Raw genomic sequence first — 24,622 nt, 5'->3', positions numbered from 1 at the left:
ATCTGAGATGGGGCAGAGGGGATGTTGCTTTCCATTGACTCTCTCAGATGATCAGCTTTGGGGTCAGCATTAAGTACAGCAATTCCTATACTATATCTCAGAGCATAAGGTTACAGCTACTGCTCAGAATTAAAGAGAACTACTATTAGGTCATTAATATCAGCAAGAATTAGCAGGGAACCTGTTAGGAGATACTTATTTTCTTAAAATGCCATGAGTCTCGTTAGATCTGGGCAGCCTGCACTGCCCTGATTTGATCAACTCTGTTGACAAAGGTTGGCCAAAGGTTCTCTCAAGGGAAGTTGTATTCCTAGGGTGAGGTTTGCAGGTCTCCCTGCACACCTGCTATGGAAACAGAGACAACGGAGCAGTATCCATCCATACACAGCACCTCCTTCTAGTCCAGTAGGGCCAAAAACCTCAATTGCTGACCAGTGGCAAGCTGTGTGGCCTCTTGCATTCATGGGTCACTTGTGCTGAAGGTGAAAATGCCATCCTGTTGCTCTGCCAGTGATGATATGCAGTCGTATCTCTGGGGTTCATGAGGGAGGGGCCTCTGTGGAGTGCTGAAGGGTCTTAGGCCATCAGTCGGACCACCACCAAGTGTCAGTAGCAGCCTTTGCTATGTAGCTTCTCCTTTCCTCAAGAAAACAAAGTAGAGGAGTTATTTCCTTCTGCAAATGTCCCATGAGCATTTCCTACCCCTCACACATCATATTTGGGTAAAGTAAGTCAAAGATGTCCCACTTCTGCATTGCACAGTGAGGATGCTGTTTCTCAGATCCCCTGATCCTACAGGAGATGCTGTTAGAGCTGCAGAGAGACACCTGTGTCCATCCCAGTCTCCCTTTTCCCCCAACTACTGACCCACAGCCCCGTTCCCATTGGATTCTGTTGAACGCCAAAGTCTCACGCTTTGCTTTTCCTCCTGTTTCCTGCAGGTATATCCGAACTATGTACCTGGGGATCCAGAGCCAGAGGCGGAAGGAACACCAGCGGCGTTTCTACTGGGCTATGATGTACGAATATGCAGACGTAAATATGTTGCGCCTCCTGGAAACTTTCCTGGAGAGCGCTCCTCAACTGGTGCTACAGCTCTGCATAATGATCCAAAAGAACCGTGCAGAAACATTACCATGTAAGTGGGCCCCTCGTCTTCCCTTCCCCATCCTCCCAGCCTTCCCCACGATCCCTTGCTCAGCTGCCGATGGACGCAACTTAATGGTGTTACGGGGCTGCCACTTTGGACAAATCTCATTCCAGCTCCACTCTGCGTTTGCTGGGTAAAATCTGTGCTTGTTCCACTGAGAAAAAACCAGTATTGGTCAAAAGATGAGGTTCAGCTCTTCCCAACCCTCTATGGTCTGTTGCGTTATCAGGAGGAGGCAGGCAATCTCTGTTGCAGTTGAAAGTGCCACCACTCATATGTCATCTGGCACTGGGTGAACACAATCCTTCTGTGCCTCAGTTTTCCTCCTAACATCTATGAGATGATAAAGCTGGCCAGATTTGGCATTATGTTGTGAGGACAAACAGCTCAATGTCTATGCAATGCTCTGATGGTGTTAAGTGTAGTATAAGGGGCTTGGTTGTAGACTGGAAGACCTTTTGTGAAGAGTGCCCAGTAATTAAGGTTGACCACTGTCATATCCTGCCCGTAAGAGGATGAAGGGGTGACCGTGGTACCATCATTCTCAGCAAATCCAAGAAAATAGAGGGGTGAAGTCAGTGGAAAGGAGTGTGTGGACACAAAGATGTTGTAGAGTAGGTATTTCTGGAAACATAGACAGATGAGCAGAATCTTGGAAGCAGACACAGAGTAGAGTTGGCCAATTCTAATGTCTTTTGCTGCAGAGAGGTTCTGGTGCATGGGCATCCATCCCAGCCAAGAGGCATCTGCCCCTGTCTGAGCCCTTGGATGAGCATCTTCCCATTCCTTGCCCGTGGGCAAGCTGACCACCAACTGGTCTCCAGCTTGAGAGAGAATTGTCCCTTCTGAGAACCAGCAGTGGTATCAGCTGGTAAACTGCTGGGTTATTCAGGCTCTGCAGAATCTATGCACCAGAGATGGCACTTAGAGAGTGTTTCCCAAAGATGGCCTGTCTGTGGCATTGCTGGTCTGTCTGGGAAGATTCTTGGGGTAGATGTTGGAAGCAAGAAGACCTGTGGCTGTTTCAATTTGCCACTTCCAGGCGTGGCTGCCTAATTCACTGGAGAGGCTGCATCATTTTCTTCCCCCTCCCTTCCTCCAGCCATGCAGTTCCTCCATTCCTCCACCAAATGAGCAGCCTGCTCTCTCTTCTGAGGCAGCACACATCCTCTCTCTGAGAGCGCAGCACAGCAGGTGATGCCCAGGGATGCAGGCAGCACAACTTACTCAGCACTCCTGGCACAGGTGCAAGGTTTCCTGGAGCTCCTCCGTGGTCCTGTTTTCCTCCCTCCCATCCAGCACGTAATTCTGCAGAGGGAAATTAGTTACTGAGAGGATCAGTTAGGAACAGGAGTGTCAGAGATTTCCCTAAAAGCAGGCAGAAATGAAAGGAAATGGAGATAAATATTGTTAGGAAGTCAATGTGTTTAAAAATCCAGCTTCTTCTGACTCATGGTGTGAATGTGTCGTGGGACAGGAGAGACCAGTTCTGCTTCTGAGCAAGGAGAACATCAGCTGCATCACTGGGGGATGCACACAGGCAAAGCAACCCACATCGGGACTTGTAAACCCAAGTATGGCCCATGTTTGTATGTCCACACTCCAGCTGTTCCTATATGACTCTCACAGTCTCCAGTGGATTCAGTCAGTGCTAGAGGATGGTCTGTTACCATTTCCCACAGCATGCATCCCACTTTGAAGCTTCAGTCTTCCCTAATCTTAAGACTACAATGCCAAACCCAGTGCAGGAAGCCAAGCCAATCTTGAGGAGCAAATGTCAGCTCACATCTCCATCTCCTATCTGGTAGATATGGCATTAGTGCAATGACTATTAGGACTTTTTGCCTTTTCCTTTTGGTTCCCATGTTAAGATAGCTGTTGAGATGAGAGGATTGGATCCATTGGAAGTACTTACTTAGACCCAGAGCATCTTCTCCAGAAATGTTTAGGAACACAGGGACAGCAAGGGCTGATCTTAACTGCTGTAGTTGCAGTTAGTAGGGAACAGATGGGGATGAGATCAGATTTATACACTATTTCCTGGGTTCCATTTGTATTGGATGGACGGGGCTTTGAGCACCTGAAGGAGCTATAGATCTCCCTGTTCATTGCAGGGCAGTTGGACCAGGTGGCCTTTACATGTCCCTTCCAACTCAAAGAATCCCATGATTCTGTGGTTCTATTCTGTGGATGGGTAGAATGAAAATCTTTACTGTGCTTTGCAAGAATCATTTTAGTCTGAGAAGCAGCTCTTTGAAAGGGCTGGGGGAAATGTATGGACCTGTTTCACTAACCCAGATTGCCCAAGAATCAGCATTTCTTGCATGCTCTGACACCACCAGCCACAGAAGTCTTGGAGTTGGAACTTGAGGTAAAGTCCCAGACTCTGCACACTTCAGGACATCATCTGCTGAGATTTCATGAAGGTCAGATCCGTTCCTTCATCATATCCTTGGCACAAGGCAGACCAGATCTCAGCTTAGCTGCTGTTGCCTGATGACTTGGGAAGAGCAGAAAATAGCACGGAGAGAACAGAAGCGAGAACGCAGTGTACTCCATCAGGTCAGCAGATCTGACCTGGAAGATGCATGCTGAGAGCCTGAGCAGGAGAACCTCGTGCTGTGGCTGCTGGGACAAGTGGGTCTACATCAGTTCCTGAATATGTATGTGGAAGGAGCTGGTATTGGTATGCAGGCCCATTGCGAGCAATTCATCTGCTACAAGCGCAGCTGTCTGCAAAACTGGCAGTCAGTTCAGAACAGTCATAGCATCGTTTCCATTTAGGTTGGAAAAGACCTTCAAGATCATCAAGTCCAACTGTCAACCTAACCTACAGAGTGTCATCACTGTCCTGGTGCCAGCAGAGGGTGAAGGAGGGAGGATACCTCCAAAATGTGGTCAGCCCATATCCAAAAGGGCCAAAGGATGGGGCTGTGAGCAACCTGGTCTAGAGGGAGGTGTCCCTGCCTATAGTAGGGGACTGGAAATAGATGATCTTAAAGGTCCTTTCCAATCCAAACCATTCTGTGATTCTATGATGATTCTTTTCGAGGGAATTTTCTAGAGGGAGCCGAGGTGGTGTGTTTAGATCAACCCTTTATCCTTAGGTAAAAGATGATGGGACTCAGAAGATGGGGCAGCCCTGTCCCTCATTCCTTGTGATTGTCCCCAGGCTTTTGGAGAGGACAGGATGGAAGGGTGGCCCATACCCTCAGATTCCCAGGCAGCAGTGGACAGAGGAATTCACCGATTGCCTTGGATATCAATTACACGGTGTATTTAGGGAAGGAAACATAATATTAACAGCAACAAAAAAAGAGCCCAGAAACACAGATTTTCATTCTGTAACTGTTCCTTACAGATAATCCGTCTCCCTTCTTGCAGAGTAAGCTGCTGTAAGCCCACATCATCCTTCAGAGATGCCTGTTCCCCTGTGCTGAATGGCAAGGGGCATGTACACCCAACTTAAAGAAGACCCCCACCTTCTAGGCAGTTGGTGAGGGAAGAGAGATGTCAGTTTTTTTCACCATAAATCTCTTAAAGAGGTTTCCTTTCGCTTCATTTTTTTGTCACGTGGCTACTTAAAAATTTAATGAGATTTAGCAGAATGTCAAGTGTTCCTCCCTGTCATGATACGAGTGTTTTTTTCAATGCTTTTAATGGGAGCTTGCCTGTGTGAGGCTGCAGTGTTCAGTGCAGGGTTTTTCCCCACCATAAGTATTGTCCATCACTGACGCTGTGCTGTCTGCTTTGTAGCCCTGCTGGTTGATCTGAAGGAGATTTTCAATGTAAGCCTCCGTTATTCAAAGCCCTGTTGTAACTTCCAGGATTCTGTAAGGCGTCTGCACTCTCTGCAGCCTACAGTCTGAATCTGCTTGTAGATTTAAGGAACAGCAACGTTTGCTTCGTGTCATGGTGTCACTTGTTAGGCTATGTGACACCAGATGTGTGTTGGATGCAGGGCTGTGATAGAGTTTGCAAAAGACATAGCCAAATCTTGTTGCTCATCCCAAAGCAAAGTGCTGACCATTTAGGATTCGGGCTCGTCCTTTTTTGCAGAGACATTTCAGGATACTTTTCCCTGCAGCTCTGTTTAGAAAACTGGACCAGCTCTTATGGGGAATTGGAGGGAAGGGTACTAGAGGAAATTCAGTGAGCTATCAGTTGTCCTTGCTGCCTGGAAAAGGCATTTCCAGCCATGCTGAGTGGGTTTGGGATGAGTCAACCTCCAGTTGACTCAACACCCCTGCACCTGAGTGAGAGGCTTCCTGTGTGAGCGATAATGAGTTAGGTCGAATGTGAAGATAGACTTCTCAATTAATTTTCCCCGATGACAGGCTGATAGTTAACCAATAATATGCTGTGAATAATGGCTTTGCTGGGAACTATATACTGTCTGGAATATCCTGCTAGATAAGAAATACTTACGGAATTGGTTTGAGATGTAAAAACAAGGTGGTATGTAAAGGACAACAAATTAATGGATTGCTTCATAGCCACTTACTTCCCACTCATGCTCCAAAAATAAATGTAACCTTCTTATCTGGGGCAAGTTAGAAAGGGAGCCTTCAACCTTTCAACCTCTCCTGCCCAAGGAGGTTGTGGATGCCCCATCCCTGCAGGCATTCAAGGCCAGGCTGGATGTGGCTCTGGGCAGCCTGGTCTGCTGGTTGGTGACCTGCACATAGCAAGGGGTTGGAACTGCATGAGCATTGTGGTCCTTTTCAACCCAGGTCGTTCTATGATTCTGTGATAATAGAAATGTTTGTGTAAGAAAATCTTTGCCTCGTTGAGTCCTAGATAACAGGAGATAGGCTGAAGGGAAGGTCCAACAGGGTCAGGCTCTGGGCTTGGACTTGTGCTGTGTGACAGTTCATAGGGCAAAAAAATACAACAGTAAAACTTTCACCTGTGAGTTGGAGATGTTGGAGAGTTGGACTGCTGGAAATGGGAGATATCTATCCTACAGCCGCAGTTGAGAGGTGAGCAGAAAAGCAATTGCTTGAAGCTGTGTGGGCAAGGAAGAAAGGACTTCACTGTGTGTCTGCTCACTGAAAGAGCTTGGCAAAGATGAGCTGGGTTATTTTCATTGAAAGCTTGCCCTGGTTCAACCACAGTTTCCCTTTAAATGTTTGTTGACAAACCAAGGAGGCTCCAAACACACGAGCAGCTCGCCCAGGAGGCCACTCATATGACCCAAGTGCTTTGCCAGACAGGGGCATATGGCTGTGTTCCTGCCTTCCCCTCCCTCTCACCAATGCCGGATGACAGATAGCAATTTGGTGCCCTGCTTGAAACGAGTCTCTGGTCCTCAGCCAGTTCCCAGCAGCATCAAAAAAGCCATCTCCACAGTTGGCAGTGGGCACAGAAACGTCTTGCTTCGACGTGCTGAAAGCTGGCCAACACAAGGCCCAAGGCTGTGAGTGGTGTGGGGAAAGTTTGCCCTATCATCAGCATGGGGAAGGATTGGGTCCAGGAGTCTTTGAAGACAGGAGCAGCTTTTTTTTTTCCAATGGGATTTTGGAGCAAGCCCAGCAAGAGACGTCATCCTTCTCCCTTCTCCTGCCCCCATCTTCAGCTTCTCTGTCCGCTGCCTTGCCATAGCTCTTGCTCTGTTATTTTGGAGCGCTGAGAAAAAACCTTCTGTTCCACATCACGTGCCACCATCACGCACAGGACATGGCACAGCCAATAGAGATGAGTCACCATTCACAGGACAGCACTGGCAGGCAGCCAGCGCTGCCGATTTGAGGTTTTGTAGACTGTGGCAGTCACCAGGGGGGTATGGCATCCTCAGAGCACTACACAAGCATTAGCTCATGCTTCTCCTAGGAGCTGCAAGCTGGGAAACTGAGGCACGGAGTGAGAGGTTCGATTAGCCTGAGGTCTTTTGGGGATTTTTATGCTACAGGATCCTGGAGAGCAAGGTCATGCCAAACAGGGCCCAGGTTGGAAATTAAGGGCTTTTCAGGTAATTTTGTGCTGCAGACTTTCTTGGAGACATAGCTGCAAACTCCTGGTTAGAGCATAGGAGACTGCACACTGCAGTGCAATTGGCTGGTAAATTATACAGAAATTCAACCCTTTGTCTTCAGGTTGCTCTATTGTGCTCTGGGGTTCATCTCAGGCATCCAGGAAACCATGATAACTCTGGATGAACAGGGAGCAGATATCCACTGAGATATGCAAAGGAAACCTAGGGATGATGCAAGGCAAACAGTAGGCAGGGACTTGTCCATCCGTGTTTCTGTCCCTAATGTAGATGGAGCAGTTCAGGTTGGCTTAGTTGACAGCTGGCTCAAAATTGCTGAGCACTAAAAGAAAGAACGTCTTTGTTTCAGAAGTCATCACTGTTTTTATACGACCAGCTCAGGGTGACAGTCCTGAATCTGGGAGTGTAACAGATTTACTGAATCAGTGGAAATCTCCTCCTGAAATGACTTTTGTCCTAAGTGGCATTTGACTGACCTCATTGCTCGCTCACAGAGGGAGTCCGGCAGGCAGGGCCACTTCTAAAACACCCAAAGGTGCAACCAGACATTTTCAATGAGGGAGCAGGTGCATGGTTTGACCTCAGCCTGTCTTTGGGGATGGTGATGTTCTTTATCCTGTTTGAGAGGCAGTCTCAAACTCCATCCTGTATATACATGAACTTCTGAGAAGACAGAAAGTCCCAGGAGAGACAAACCAACCTGAGGATGACTGAACTGGTTGATGCTGGCATGCCATTGGATTCTGGCCTGCTACACGTTGCTCATGACATTTTCAGAGCGTGCAGAGCTTGGGAAGCACAGGAAGAAACAGATTCCTGCTGTCATTCTTTGGAATCTATTTCCCTGGTGCCTGCAACTACCTCACTGCAAGATGATACCAGCTGCACCACATCCGTTTTTGTCACTTTGTCACTCCCCCTCACAGATACACTCTGCCAGACTCACTTTCCCTATGCCAGCCCTGCTATTCAGCCCCAGGGCTGAGATCCTCCCTCTTTTCAGGAAACCAGTCCATTCGCCTGCAATGACAGCGAGATAATTCCACCCTACACAATAGCAAATATCCGTAAACCATAAGGTGAGCAAGGTGTGCACTACTGACTCTTCTCAATGACTGAAGACCTCTTCTTTTGGCCAATAAGTGTGAACCACACTGGATTCCCTTCTTGTCCCTCACACGACTCAAAAGCATTTCCAGGACTGAGATGAATCTGTTTCTCCAATGGCCTGCAAATCATTTGTGCTTAGGTCTAACCATGAACCAGAGGTGCTGTGCAGGATCCACATTTTGTACTGTTGCACTGCTTGGAAGTCTTGCATTGCCGTTGGCTCACCCCCCAGGAGCTGGCTGTGGGAGCTATATTTATAGCAGGAAGTTCCTTTTCTAGAGGAAAAGAAGATCAGAGCATCTTGTTTCCCCAGTCTGGTGATGAATCTGTTGGGTTTCATCATGTTCCCAGCCCAAAACACATCAGAACATGAGCACAGCCACTAGATGTTGGTCATCCACGTGGTTCAATGAGCAGCGCAGTCCCTGGAACATTTTTAGCCCACAGCAATTAGCAGCAACCCCAGCAATTCCCTGGCTTGTAGCAGACAGTAGCGTGGGCCAAGGACCATTCCTAGTGAGCAATCTGGATTGGGCCATCCTGTTTCAGAGGCTGAGACAGAACCATGACCTGGATGTAGCAGTTAACAGAACTAGGCTTTGCTCAGTCACTGATCTCCAGGCACAGAGCCCCAGGTTTGAGTTCTGTGCTAGGAAAAGAGATTCTTGAATTTACATCTGGAAGTGGACAGGAGCTTTCCTTCACAGGGCTGATGTGCTCCCCTGTTTTTCAGAGTATTCCAGTCCCACCTGCAAGATTTCAGTGTCCTTTCAGTTTGTCCCAGGCAGATTTAAATTCTTCTCCGTGACGGTGGTTCTCATCCAAATTAAAAAAGAATATCAGGAGAAAAATGCTGTAGTAAATACCAAATGCACAGTGTTAAAATCCTAGAATACTGTATGTGTTTGTGGTAAGAGCTGTGTTGTTTCATGCCAACTATCCCTATTCAGAACACAGAAATGGGTGGGAAGTATTTTGTTTTAAATCAGACCATATGTTTTTTTTCTCTAGCAAAGTTTTTCCCACCTCAGTGTATTCTAGTAGTATTGTAAGGTGTGTTTCTATACCAGATGTTCCTATTAGTAGGGTTCAAATATTGTTATGTCTTAAAAGACATCTCAGTAAAGGAGGTTTGTTTGGATTTGCGTAGGGCATAAATCAAAAGTGACTGCTGGAATCTATGAAGATATCTGAATACTCAAGAATGTCAGCAAATCGTATTCTCTCAGTTAAAATAATCACCAAAAAGGTGGTTCTTTTTCCTCCAGTTGCTCCAGGAAAGACTAGTCTCAACATCAGAGAGAAAAAATCTAGATCTCATCAAGCGGTGGCCACTCAACACTGAACACGTAACCAAGAGGCTTCAGGAGCAGCTCTGTCATACTGGGGCATCTTCAATCAGTAGAGGCTGATTGTAGATCTATGCTAATCTACCAACCACCTGTTTGGCTCTTTACATTTACTGTAAATGGAACTTGGATGGGCTTTTCTCCTGTTTCAGGTACCCATTAAGATCTGGAAGCCTCGGGGCTTCAGCATTGCTTGGCTGGTGGCCATCCAGATACAAGGCTCTACTCAGGCTCCTCTAATTTCTCAGAGCAGAACTGATTAAGAGACAACCAGAAAGTACACTGAGAAAAAGCAATGAAAGTCTGTAGAGATGACTTCTGCACTTCTCTGCTGGCCTTGCTCCTTTCAGTTTGAGCCATGTTTATGTTACAGACCCACTATAGACCCTACAAAGATGGATTTTAATATGCATGCATAGATGTAGATACGGTTCTTGCTGAGGTGTTTCCAAGGCATTGTGATGGAACATTTCAACTGAAATCCCTTGGGGTCTCCTAAGAAGCTCTGAATCCTCTTGTCTGTGGTTGTTCAGTTTGGGGATTCAGGTGTTTGTTGGTTTGGTGGTTATTGTGTGTGAGTGTGGTTGCACATCTTTTTTAGTGTTATCCTAAGATAGCAGTTAAGACATTCAAATTAACAGGAATTTAACTGGAGTCTTCATAATGACAGGGATGACTGCGTGGAGGGTAAGAGAAAAGTGGCATTTCATACTTGAGAAGAACAGACATATGTGTGAGTTCTTGTGCTCTATTTACAAACTGACTTAACTGTGCTTAGGAAATCCTGTCTCCTTCTCACTAAGCTCATTACCACTGCAGAATTAGCCCAGGTAATTCGTACCTCCATAAGTGTAGACCAGGCTTAGACTGCGTATTTATTTTTTCCTATATGGGTGACATTAGAAGCAAGAGATGCATGTAGCTGATGGTTCTGAGAGGCTTTGTGAACCTTGAAGCAGACCTGCCCATATGAGATTCAGCATGCCCTTCAAAGGGAGAATGCCCTTACAGTAAGATACTGGAGAGGTATTGGCATTTGGGTAGGATAGCCTGAGTTTCCACTGCTAAGAGATGGGTTTCCAGGCTATGTGAGCCCCAACTTAAGGGATAACAGCAGCCATCCCTGTTGGAAACAACTCAAAGCTAGTGAGATCCTAACAGCAACATCAAAATGAGCTTATTGAAGTTCCTGGTTTGTTGGTCAAACATCACAAAGGAAAGGCTTGTGTTGTGTTAACAGCCTGAAAATTGCATTCACTAAAGAGGGACTGTTTGCTTTTAGTTTGAGAGGCACAGTGAATTCTTTTCTTTATATTTGTTTAACATTTAGATGTAACATTCCACTTAACACTTAAATGGAAGATGCATTTCCAGTTAAGTAGCTTCTTGCCATAAATAAGGTTACACTAAATAAAAATACATCAAAAGAGACCTCAAAGGACAGGTTGGTCTTGTTGTATGTCCTCCTCTCTCCTTCGCTCCATGATTCCCTACATCTCTGTAGGTATCTTTGATCATCAGCAGGGTGTTGGAGCATTGTTTCCCTGCTTGTCCTTCAGTGGTAGAGAATCTTAATGTTGCATCTCCTGCATTTCCCCATGTTCTGTTGGTTCTGGCAACTTCTGCTCTGCTGTGGAGGGCAGTAGCTGTGCTGCCCAACCTGGAGAGAGGAACAGGTTTCTCCAATTCTCTTTTCTGCTCTCCTCACCCTTCTGGAGCTCAGGGCTCTCCTCTGAGCTCTGGTGGGGATTTGGTAGATGCCAAGCCACTGTTTTCAGGGTGCTTTTCATCTCTCTCCCTTCTACTTGCTTTGTCATTTCAGTTTGATCACCCACACTCCAGGCAGACTCAATGGAACGTCAGAGAGGCATTTCCAGAGGGCATCTCATCCCTTGCCTCAGACAGCTCTCCTAGGGTGAGATAAGCACTGAGGCGCGTGATGCAAGGAAGATCTTCATTAAGAATGTTGTAAAACTGGGGGAAGGCTTGCCAGTCCTTACATGAAAAGTGATTGATAGCCAACACTTCCAACAGGAGATTTGTCACTTCGCTGAGGATGTTCTGAAACAGAGAGCAGATTATCCCATTTCTGCTTGGCCTAGGGTGCTTGTGCCTCCTGCAGAAGGATCAGCGTCTGGCTTGCATCCATGAGAAGATACAAGACTGGATGGCCTCAGGGCCTGAGCCAGTTTGGCAGTTCCTGTGTTCACAGAGGGTATGAATAGGAGGAGACATGACAGAGGCAGCCGAGATAACGAGAGCACGGATCAGACGAATGTGGCTGGTCACCTCTTCTGGCAGTACAGAAAAAAAAAAGGGGCATTTGGGAGAGCTGAAAGGCAGCAGGATGAAAGGGGAGAAAAGCAAGCCCTTCCGAAACACAATTCACAGTGAACCTGCGGAACTCTGTTACTCAAGGCATTGTAAAGCCAAAGACTTGGGGGGAAGCTAAAAAGGATCCAACATTTCTGGGGTCAGTGAGGACATCTGCAGTCATCCTAATTATGTGGAAAGAGCAGGCTTTAGGAGGCATTCACATTTCAGACCATGAGCCAGCTTTTTGGAGGGCAGCTCTCTGTGTGTGCAAGCTATTCTGAGGTTGCCTTAGTATGGCAACCTGCTCCCCCTCTCCTTCTCTCAGTACAAGGCTCAGGAATGTGGATGTTTATTTGGTCTATTATTTGGTCTATTGGGAAGAGTTTCCATGTGCTATCTTGGTCACGGATGGTCCTGAATAGAATTTCAAAGCAAGCTTTGTTGTATCAGAAAGCCCCAGTGGGATTCAGTGGTAGAAGACCAGATGTTGTCCAGATCTACTTGAAGCTTGGTTCTGGAACTGAGTTACTTGTCTTTACTCCCTGCCTTTCCCAGTCTCCAGCATTTTTCTTATGGACTGGTGAATCTGTCCTGTGGGAGTTAGAACAGGTCTGTGAGCATTCCTTGGAGGAAGGTCTCATAAGAGGTCCCTAGCAAGAGAGCAGATGCTGAGGATTTGAAACTCAACCCTTGCCCAAACTGCAATGAAACCAAAATGTGTGTCGTGAGAACCGGGCAAAGGACAGGATATCAGAACAGCCAGTGAAAAACTCAGTGATCGAGTCACATCTCTTCCTAATGTCAGGCTCTGGTTTTCCATCACTGGTCACTCCAGCCCTGAGTGGAGTACAGAGGTAAGCTGGCAATCCAGTGTCCAATGGCAGAACCCAGTATAGAGTCAGAGTCAGGTTGCCAGGACAGATGGGCACCAGTCCCCATCCTAGGAAATGTTTCAGTAAATCCTTTTTACCCAAATGTCCTCTGGAGTTGAATGGATCCTTCAGCTCTTTTGGAATGGGATCCATTCCCCCTTGCTATGCAACTGAATTCGTCTTAAGACAGCTTAACCTCCATTTTAAACTGTCCAAATGCAGTTGACACCCTTTGTAGTCTCCGGATGGAGGAAGACCCTCCAAAATGTTGGGTTCATTTATCTTCCCACGTCTGAGATGGGTGAAGTGAGTCAACCTGATAGGAGGTCTGGTTTTGAGCCAAAATCATCCTTTCTATTAAAAGCAGACAGAGGAATGGAGAAGTTTTTGCCACCGAAGTTACGTGCAGCTCATCTTTTGGACTTGGTTTCAATTGCAGTTATTTGCAGAGTGTTCGAGGGCTATAGAAATAGGTGGCACACAGAGTGACTATGCCATTCCTGGGTCAGACTCATGAATGATGTTAGTGTTCATCTACTGGAATGGACTGGGGACACAATGAGGAAATTGGTTAAGGAGGTGAACTGAAAATCTGTGGAGAAAATGAATGGCAAAACAGTCCATGCAGCCCCTTATTAATTTCTTTAATGGTAAAGATTCATTTTGAAAGTGAAAAACAAAGGGGAAGAATGAAAGAAAGAAGGCAAAAGTTATTCCTTCCTCTAAAAGGAAATTAAAAGAAGGAAGATCAAGCATCAGACTCTACAGGAACAGATGGAAATTAGATCTGAAATCTGATCCTGATCCCTTTTGCCCTGATGCAAATAAACAGCAATAATGGATTAAAAAGAAGGGGAGAAGAACTCTCAGGCAGTGATGTTACACCAGCAGAATCTGGCTCCATCTATTTTGTATAGGAACACACTTTCCCTCTGTGTGCATCAGAATGAAGGCAGTTCCTAGATTCATGCTGAGCTTCAGTAAGGAACGTGCCACCCAAAGGGGAAAACACAATAAGAGGGTTCACTGCACAGAGCATGAGCAGCCAGTGAGTGATGGGGAGGACCCGAGATGCAGCACGCTGTGTTAAGCAGGTGCTGCCTTCATGCAGAGCTTGATGGAAGGGTTTGTATCATGCTGAGCACTTGCTGTCCAGCCCACCAGAAAGAAATGTTGGTATCTTCCTGGTTTTGTAAGAGGATCTGCAGGAGAATTAATGTCAGAGAAGAAATAGAGAACCGTTTAGGCATCATTTTCAGCTTTAAAGGGACAGGCACCACAGTAAGCAAGTAGGCAATATGCTGTACAAACTGCATTCAGATTTCCCACAGCAGATAACATACTTTTTGTGGAAAACCTCTCCCTTCTGTAAAACAGTCATAGAATCATAGAATCACCAAGGCTGGAAAAGGTCTCCAAGTTCATCCACTCCAACCATCCACCTGCCACCAAGATCTCCCACTCAACCATGTCCCTCAGTACAACATCTAATAGTAGCAGTATAAGTGTAAAATGGATATACTGTTCATTTTAAATATCATTTTTTTTGTATGTGATTTGTCTACAGCTGTTACTAGACAAGCTGTAAGGCTATGTGCAATTGTATAGCATTAACAAACCAGATAGCCTGTCTTTCCATGCACTGCTTTTGTTCCTAAATATTGGAGGGCTTTAAGAACAGCGGTGGCCATTTAAGAGGAGCCTTTTGTTTGAGTCTCACTTGTCAGTGGGCATTTTTCAGAGAACTTCATTACATTTCTGAGGTGACCTTTTCTTTCTCTAGGCAGGAAACAGAGGAAACAGCCTATAATTCAGCCTGCTCCCATGAGCTTCCATCAGGCTCCAGTACCCTTCTTTTAGAGGGGTGTTCTTTTTCTCCTCTCTTCCTACATCTTGCCCTTTAGAACCTTCCCATCTTTGGAGCCTTCTTTTGGATGCTCTTTAATAGTTTCACACCTTTATTCTATTGTGGCACCCAAAACTGTATGCAGTACTCAAGGTGAGATGCAGTACTTAAAGTAAGTCTGTGATCATTTGAGAAGCCCTGAGTACCCTGCCTCAGTCCAACTTCCAGCTCCAAAATGTTATCTTCTGTATGCAAGCTTCTCCTATCTTCTAGCTCCACTGGGAGGTCTTGAATAGCCTAGAGTATCTCAAATGGTGTATGAATCATATCTCAAATGGTTGCACTAAGCCCTCATTCTCCATTGAGTACAGTAAGAGGCATTGCTCAGCCACGGGCACCTCAAGGTGGTTTCTACCAAGGTAGTATCTCTACCAAGGCCTTGGTATTTCATCTGTCAATTGGGGATACTAGAGAGCTTTACCTCACTGTGCTGAACATAAGGTAGATGTCTCACTGTAGGGACTTTGGGGCACATTACTAAAGGGATCTGGGGGAATAAGTCTTGTGATGTGTCATTCAAGGCACATGGGCTTGACTCCTCAGTAGAGCTGACTGTAGCCTGTGAGTCACCCACTGCTGCCTAGTGGGTGATAGCAGGAGTTCAAGGGCTGTCGTATAGCCTGGTACAGAGAGTTTTGAGATGACACCAGCCTATGTCACCCTGGTCTGTTATAGGCAGGTGACACGGACCTCACAGGTCTGTGAGGCTTCCAGTCCCATGATAGGTGATGTCCTGTTGGCTTAAGAGGGCCCACAGAGGCTCAGCAAAGCAGGGCAGGTATTTTCTACTCCCAAGACTAAGCACAGAGAGGGAGGAGTGGGAGTGGGTTTTTTGAAGTGACTTCAGTTTCAAACCAACCCCAGCCTGGATTTGATAGACAAACCTTGGAAGGGAGTTGAAACCCACTCATGCACCTCATGAAGGTGCGTCAGTCACCATGTGCAAAAATTAAAGTAAAAATAAGAAAATACTTCCCATGTGATCCAGCTTGCCAGAACTTTTTGTTAAGTGGAGGCTTCTCCATAGCTGTTCAGCAATAAGGCCTGGGAGAAGTGAAATAGAAAGGTCATCCCAGAGTTTGCATCCCAGAATATCCTACTGTATGAAGAAGTCACAGACTGGAATTATCAGGGAAAGATGGGAATGAGAAACTCATGGCCAAGATGGCAAAAATCAAAGCATGCTTTGTCATTTCGTCTTGGATAAAATAGCCAGGGAATGATTTCTGTGGCACCACAGTACCGGAGAGACCTTCATACTGCTCCATGGTTCTGTTTGATGTCTGCCTACTGATTGCATCCCAATGACACCCAGCTCAAAGCTGCATTCAGCACTGAGCTGTGAATTTTTTAAACAGTGGCAAGAATCTGTCAAACTGTCTAGAGATACTTCATTCCCCTCCTCGGATCAGAGCACAAATGAGGATGCAGTGCATGTTTTGGTAAGGGTAGGACTCATCCCTCCTGCCCGCCAGTGTTTACAAGTCCACGCACTCCCCTGTCAAGGATGGAGACAGACACTTTGGGAGCATGAGTCAACCCCCCCCTGTCCCACATGTGGATCTTAGGACAGAGTGAATCACTTTCTGGGGGTGTCTGCCTCTCAAGGAGACGTTCAGATGACTGTCAGCAGGCCTGGTACCATGCAATGTGAGTGACTCAACACCCATACTCACAGCCAGCTCTATGCAATTTACAGCAAAGGCTGTGATTAGTGTAGGTTTATGCACAGAAAACGTTACAGTGGGAAAAGCTTTTATGTGTATACTGGGTTTTTGTTTCTGATGCATTTTATTCCTCTCTCTCTACTAGAATAAATGAACTCAACTGAAACATTTTTAAGCCAGCGTGACACATCTGCCTCTTGTGGGCTGGCACTGCTTGAATTTCATTGTTCAGGTACACCTAATGCTGTACATGTTTCTAGTATTGCAGCACTCACATAAGCCAACGCCTGACTTTTATTTCTATTAATCGTGGAAAGTTTTTAAACTGAATGGCTAGAAGAGATTGCAGCAAGTGATACTTACACACAGTGTGGCAATTACCTACAAATTCGGTGACATTTCCCAGGCTTCCAAAACTGTTTATCATGTCCATCAAAAATATAATGCACCTTTGAAAAATCGTGCAGGCTGAACATAAATCTGGTCTACAACTATTTGGGGCTGTTCACTTTCAGAAGTTTCCATGCTTCCCCGAGTTCTGTACACAAACCTTGTTGATGCCACTCTGGAGCGATGTTGAAAAACCACAGGTCTTTCTACTGTCCCTATGGGAGACTTTCAGGCAGAGAAGGGAGGAGGAAGGAGGATTTGAAAGTGATGCTTCCAGAGGAATTTTTTGGCAAAGCCTTGGTCAAACTATTGCTACCCAATTATTTGGCTTCTCAATCATGTATCTTAGTCCATCACCAGTTGCCTCACCTGCAGGGCTGTTGAAGTCCAGAGATCTGCAACAGAGGCAAAGGAGTGATATGCCAGTGACCTTTATTCATTTTCAGGAATCTGTCTCTTAATTTTTATGACGATGATTTGCTCAGTGATTTGTTCAATTTACCGTTGTGATAATCAATGGTATTGTATTTCTAAAAGATTATCACACTCCTGGAGTGTGATGGAGTGCTATCTCATCCGTTGAAGCAAATGAATAAGTTTAAGTGTTGGCTGTAATGAGGAATAAAACCGAGACTCTTCGGAATACTGTGGGATGCCTGCTCCATGCCAGAGTGCAGGGGCACAAGCTGGTAGCTGAGGGTGACCCCAGTGCAGGCAATGACCTCACTGGTGGAAGTGGTCCTGTAGGGTCCAAGAGCACTAGGCAGAGCTGAATGGTTCACTAGCTGTCCCAGATAGAACAAGGAGATGAGAGAGATCCAAGGTTCTTCAAGTGGGCCTCACCAAGACAAAAAGAAAACAGACAGGGCTGGAGGCATGACTGTAGGGTTGGTCCTATGTCTGTTCTGGAGTCGGTGATGGAGGCGTGCTTCCTTCAGTGCAGGTCTTCAGTCTGTCCTGGAAATAGGATTTCCAGGACTCCAGGATTGCTGGAGCACTCAGGTTCTGTGTTTTTGGACCATACTGATGGCATCTGTATATTCATCTGCTTGTGACTACCAGTGATAAAACTGGTCAGCTACCTATTTCTCCCATTGGTGGATGCAAACAGAGGATCCTGATCAAGGCAGAATCACTTACAAGTTAACGTGAATGCAGCTTGTAGGAAGGTATTTTAGATTAAAAAGGATGTGAAAGAATCATAGCTGTTCTGCTCTTCCAAGGATGTGCTCCAAGATGGATCTCTTTTTGCAGAAAGTAAACTTCATCCTTGGTCTGCAACCTTTAGATGGGATCTGAGTTTCAGATTCTCAGACGTGGATGTAATCATGATGAGGACAGAGGCTGTTTTTGGTAGGAAGGGCAGGGCTGGGGTGGGGTAGCAGAGCCCACAGCTTGTGAATATAAGCTTGGGGTTCTGCATCAGAAAATTCATGAATGTAGCATCGATTGCAATTCCCACACTGATATTTCTGTATTTCTCTCCTCCAGACTGTAAGGACAACCTGGCATGAGTTGAACCTTTGGGCTACTGAGCCTGCCCCAGATGCAATAATTTAGTGAGCAGATGATGTTTTCAACCAATCCTCCTGTCTAACTCAGTGGATCTGTGTGTCTTCCGGCAGGTGTGTCCTCTGTGGCCTCCCTGATGTCCCTGGCTTGGGTGCTAGCCTCCTATCACAAGCTTCTTCGGGACTCTAGGGACGACAAGAAGAGTATGAGCTACAGAGGGGCCCTCATCCATCTCTTCTGGCGCCTCTTCACCATCTCATCCCGAGTTATTTCTTTTGCTCTCTTTGCTTCCATCTTCCAGCTCTACTTTGGGATCTTTGTAGTGGTCCATTGGTGTGCCATGGCTTTCTGGATCATCCATGGTGGGACAGATTTCTGCATGTCTAAGTGGGAGGAGATCCTCTTCAACATGGTGGTAGGGATTGTGTACATTTTCTGCTGGTTTAATGTCAAGGAAGGGCGGACTCGATACAGAATGTTTGCGTATTACACGGTAGTCCTGACGGAGAACGCTGCCTTGACGCTCCTTTGGTATTTTTACAGAGATCCTGACACCACTGACTCATATGCCGTGCCAGCACTGTGTTGTGTCTTTCTTAGCTTTGCTGCTGGGATAGCTTTGATGCTGTTATATTATGGTGTGCTGCATCCCATGGGGCCAAGAGCTAAGATCTTTGCCAGCTCCTGTTGCGCCGAGCTGCTCTGGGGCATTCCTTTGCCCCCCGATGTTGAGCCCATGGCACCCCAAACCCCTGGGTACCGGGGGGCCCAGGCTACGCCCACCAGAGCGGTCACGGAGCAACAGGAGGAACTCACAGCTGACACTTGCTTGCCCGTTTTCCAGGTGAGAGCAATGGTACCATCTACTCCATCTGGGCGACCCTACCCCCCCGAGGGGCCTCTCATTAAGATTGACATCCCAAGAAAGAGATATCCTGCATGGGATGCTCATTTTGTAGACAGGAGGTTAAGAAGAACTATCAACATCCTCCAGTATGTCACCCCCACAGCTGTAGGTATTAGGTATAGAGATGGACCTCTCTTATATGAGTTGCTACAATATGAATCTTCACTTTAAAGCTCCTTAAAGCAAAAGTAAAAGAGGGGACCTTATTTTTGTTTACGGTAAACACAGATCATGAAACAAACACAAACCTTCAGATAAGCTTTCTTTCTGGTTGCTGTATGTATAAAAAAAAAAAAAAGAAAAAGATATTCTCTATGTTTTGTAAGTAAAAACAAAAAGAAAAACTTTTCTTTTGTTTTTTACACACAAGAAACAGTATTTCAACTTCCACACCTAGGATTCACAGGTGGAGAAGGAGGCATCTCCACATCAGTTTTATACCGTACACCAAGTGTAGAACATTATTTATGGGATTGGTGCTGATTGAAAAATAAAAAAACAAACAAACAAACCTACAACTGCCTTATGCCCTTAGGTGCTGAGTTTCATTAAGTACTGTCACCTTTCTCATGCAAAACTCTTTAATGATTATATGCCAGGAAAATAATGATAATAATAATAATAAAAGAACACGTGATTGAAATACAAATTTTAAAATTAATAAGGAAAAAAAAAAAGAGAAAAAAAATTAGTAACAACAAAAAACAAAGAGAGAGAGAGAAATGTCCGAAAATATCTCATTGCTCTCATTGGATTTAACTTAAGGAAAAAAAAAAAACAACAAAGAAAGCAAGGCCAAGACACCCCAAAGGAGAGATTGTTATTTTCTAAAGGCTGAAAGACAATATCAGGTCTGCACCTCCAGTTGGCGGCACATCTGTGACACTGTTTGGCCAACCCTGCTCACCTTGCCCAAGTCGTGTTGTAAATGTGGCCCTGCTGGGGAGCCACGTTCCTCCTGCAGGTTGGCCCACGCACCGAGGTCAGTTTGCAGCGGGGGAACGTGGCGATGCACAGCTGATCTTGTCTTGAACAGCTGCACACGTTGATGCCCACTGGCTTCAGTGGAATCAATAACCACCACCGGAGCCCAGATGAAGCCGGCCATGTTGATCTCTGGAAAATAAAATAAGAGGTCTCCAATTGTGAAATCTTATACCAAAAACGCTCTACTAAAGTATACCTACGCATCTCTAATAATTTCAGTAATAATAAAACTCAGCATAGTAGCAAAAAGCGAGTCAATTTAAAGGCACAATACTTGATCAGTGACTGGCAAAATAATTTGACCTACTGTATCATTTTAAGGCTGTGAAAGGCATACGTGTATTATTTGTAATCTCGTGTTAAGACCTGTCACGTCTCATTCAGTGCGAGCCTTAAAGTGATTGTAAAGCATCCTTTGTTTCATTTGGGGCTTTTGAGGGTTTTGATTTTTTTTTTTTTCCCTTCTGTTTTTTGGGTTTTTTTTTTTTTGTGTGCGTGTGTGTTGTTGTTTTTTTTTTAAGGAAAACAAAATCTGAAAATCGGGATAAGCAAACGAACGAACAAACAACACCACAAACAAACAACAACAGGAAAACAAAACAAAACAAAACAAAAAAAAACGACAACAAACTTCTTCAAACGGTAACAACCTGTAAACTGACTCAACGTCTTGAGATGATTTGGTGCTTTGTATTTTTGTTGATGTTGTTGTGATGTAGCTGAGATTTCTTCGACTCGGTACGTGTGGGGAACTGCTGATAAAACTGTCTCGTGTCACCCTCGACTGTAAGTACATGGCAAGAAAACAACACCGCAGGAAGCGTAGAGGGAGCATCGTGGTGTAGCTTAGCCTTCCCACCTCAAGGAGATTCTGCCGCCTCCGATCATGGCATCAAGGGTCGCGTGGTTGTCTTGACATTTCCCAATAACCCGCCCGCTGTCAGACCATTCGCATCTCTCCACTTCTGTTTCTCTGCTGGAATCTCTGTTCCGAGTTAAATCGCGGGGTCGCGTCCACCCACCGCCCTTTTCCTTTTGGAGAGTCTTACTCTTTTAAAGGAGTATTCCCGTTTCAGGGCATCTTTTCAATCCCACCGCCCCTCTGCTTGGGAGGGGAGAAGCAACAACAACAAAAAGCGGTATTTTTACGTGAATGCTGTAGTGTTTTCTCTGTGTGTGTTTGCAATTTTTTATTCCAGAAATACTGTAACTGTCTAGGGTGCAAAACTCCCATGCTGACCTCTTCCGTAGAGAAAGTCAGCACGGGGGGATATTTTTTAATTACGATTATGATTATTATTTTTTTTTATTATTATTTGAAGAATCAGTTGTGGTTTTGTTGTTTTTTTTGGTTTTTTTTTTTTTTAATTACAATAGCATTTAAAGAAACTAGTACAAATTTTATATAGCAGTTTAAAGAAGCTGAATGCCTTCTTCGCCTGAATATACCTGAAGAGAAACATTTTTTTCAATCAGTGATCCTTCGCAGTATCCTGAGAAAAAAAAAAAAAAAAGGACATGTTTTTTTTCTTTTTTCTTTTTTTTTTTTTTTTCAGTTGTGCCATTTTCTTTTGTAAAGAAACTTTTAACTCGTGTCCACCCCTTTTAAGGAGGGCAGGACTCATTTGCACCAAACTAGAGACACATGGCAAAGTTTGTACAAAGCCAAATTGTCACTGGTACTGTAATTCCCAGTCAAACTCCCATTTCAGGCAAACGTTTCTGGGCTCTGATTTGAACTGACGTGATGGCCACATTTTCATGCAGAGGGAGGTGTTTTTGTCCTGTCATCCACTACCTAAATTCCTGATCCCTTGTTTATTGTGCTCGTATACATATCTATATACCCTCGTGTATATTTGTGGAAAGCTTCCATTTCCTTTCTCCATTGCCCGTATCCTATAGTCGGTCCCCTCTCGAGCATCCTACTAACGCATCACCCTGTTTCTTCCCTAATCAGTTTGTTGTCTCCATCAAAAGAGGTGATTTGTGAAGTGAACCTGCCATCCTCTGAGCAATTTTGCACTGCTGTCATTAAAAGACACAAGTGCTAAACCCCTGACAGTGACCCTGAGTTTCTCCTCCCAAGATTTCACTTGTTTCTTTTTCTACAAGGACTCACCCTTAGTACCAGTGTAGATACACTCTAATCACCCTGGTTAAAGACCGTCTTTAGTCCTTCCACAAAGAGCTCTCATCTACACATCCAACTTTTCATCGGCACAAGCATGAGAAAGGAATGGATGGGCAAACAACTCCGCTCTTCCTTATGGACACGTCCTCCAGGAGACAGCACCCTCATTTCCAAAAGCACCAAGAGAAGGTTGCACGCCCAGCATGTCAAACTTTAGGTCTGATTTGGAGAGGTGAACACGTCTGACGGAACAGCCGGACCCTGCCACTTCACACCAAGACAATGAGATGAGCCAGTGTGCCATGGTACGCTCATTGGGAGTCAAAGAGGAGACCCTTCGGTGCTGCCTGACCTCGGGAGCACCTGCAGCCTGCCTTCCCTCAGGAACGAGACCCTCACTCCAGACCACCACACCGACAGCCGTCCTCTCCGTCTCACTGCAAGAGCGGAGGGGCAAACCACTCCAGAAGTGACCTTACTTCTCAATACAGTGCTAACTTCTCACAACCAAACCAGCTTGACTTAAGGGCTTGACTCATTCCTGCTCCAAAGTCCTCCTTCTTCGGGTCTCGTCGTATGGATAACAACAAAAGCAGGTGCTTCCGCTGCGTGTTAAGACTGTTACATTATCCTTAGCCACATAAACTTTCTGCCTCTGCTTTGAGTCCTTGCTTTGAGTGATATCCACTGGCATCTTGATTTAGCAAAAGATTTCCAGTGAGAGCCCATCCCCAACCTGAAGAACTATTTATCTTCGAAAGACTTCACTGCAGCCTTAAAGTGCTCTCCCACCAAACCCAATGGTTTTGGGGTGGTGACCATCTCCTCTAGGGACTGTCTGTAATCATGTTGCCAAACAGCACCTTTTGCCAAGCTTGGAGAGCAAAACTGCCCCCATCTTTTTGTTCATCGTAATCCCAAAACTGAGAATCTTGTCCTCACCTTTTTTCTTTCTTTTTTTTTTTTTTTCCCAGACTCCCTTTGGTTTTTGGAGCGCACCCTGACAGGATGCTTGGTTTCATTTGTTTTTTAACTCCCTGGTAGTCAGTTATGCCATCTCCCAGCTTCTTTCCAGAAGATAATGCTTGAGGAGATTTTTGAACTGGAGAAGTCTGAGCCTGTAATTATTCACACCACAAGCTGCATGGACAACTTCTCTGCCACGTTTGTGCTGCTGAATTCACCCTGGGACCATAGAAATGAACCATCCACACCATGCCAGGACAAAGCCAGGGCTTCACCATCCCCGCTGTTGAATTGTTCAGCCCTTCTTTGGCATGGTTTTCATCCACTCCAGCAAGCCTAGACTTGGGCACAGCTTGCACAGGCATTGATACTGGCCAAAGACCATCCCCAGTTGGCAGTGTGGATGTGGCTACGCTGTATTGAGCTGAAAGAGTTTAGTAGTATGGATGTGGCCAGCATGGTTGGCTTTGAGACCAGAATGGATCCTGGCAGTGCTTATTCTGCTAATAAAGATGTATCTGTGTGCCACACGGCAGGACTTGGGATTTGTGTAGTATATCAACTCTGGCCTGGCGTACTTCTGTTGTCTGCCCAGTTCGACGGAGAAAATATTTCTTAGTTGTTTTTTTTTTGCTGAGCTTATTTTGCAAGCAGTGTCACTTACATTGAGCTGATGTCAGTGCATCCATCTCCTCATCCATGTCAGATGTCTGGCAGTGTCACACATCTGCAGGCAGTTGATTTGGAGACTTGAGTGATTCAGACCAGACCAAGTCAGCAGCGGGCATACAGGAGTTACAAGATCCCTGACCATGCATTAGTGATGCTGTGCCTCCTATACAAGGTGTTTCTTACCCAAACTACATCTAATCTGGACTGCAGAAGAGGAGCCAGTGTTCTGTAATTGCCAGTGGAAAGTGCAAGCGAGCCACTGATTTCAAGAGTAAATGTATATTTTGCAGTGTGTTGGATGGGAGCTAATTGTCCACTTCATCCTGTCCATCTCTGCACCTGCCAAAAACTCAGTAGCCATTTGCCTGTATTTTCGTTTAGAGCTGACTAGATTCAGTGGGACAAAATGAATCTCAAGCTTTAGTCTGCTAAAACCCCTCTGGTGGTGCTGATAGGAAGGTGTTGCTATTGACTTTCAGAGAGCAACAGTCCCTTGCTCTTCAGATGTATTTTCCCATACACAAGATTCACTTCACAATGTATCCCTGCTCCTCATCCCTGCACAGAATTGCATGAACTGAGTCACCCACACCACCCCAGCATCACCAAACCTCCTGAAGAAAATGTGGTCTGAGGTCCACCCAGCATGATTTCATTGAAGCTCAGAGGTGCTTTGAAAAGGAAAACTTACT

The 24,622-nt window shown here is 45.5% G+C and overlaps 1 protein-coding gene across 1 annotated transcript in view; it reads left to right on the top strand.

Moving 5' to 3' along the window:
- Positions 1-21,399, top strand: part of XKR6 (XK related 6) — a 151,230-nt gene extending 129,831 nt beyond the window's left edge. Inside the window, exons 2-3 of the mRNA XM_090136604.1 lie at positions 942-1,138; positions 18,378-21,399. Of these exons, the coding sequence (XP_089992730.1) occupies positions 942-1,138; positions 18,378-19,342 (1,162 nt within the window). The 3' untranslated portion in view covers positions 19,343-21,399. The remainder of the gene's footprint in view (positions 1-941; positions 1,139-18,377) is intronic.
- Positions 21,400-24,622: the final 3,223 nt, after the last annotated feature.

The sequence above is a fragment of the Phasianus colchicus genome, chromosome 2 (genome assembly GCF_987193195.1).
Source record: "Phasianus colchicus chromosome 2, bPhaCol1.hap1.1, whole genome shotgun sequence".
Lineage (NCBI taxonomy): Eukaryota > Metazoa > Chordata > Aves > Galliformes > Phasianidae > Phasianus > Phasianus colchicus.
Note: the sequence above shows the minus strand (reverse complement) of the source record. Positions and strands in the feature narration are given on the sequence as shown.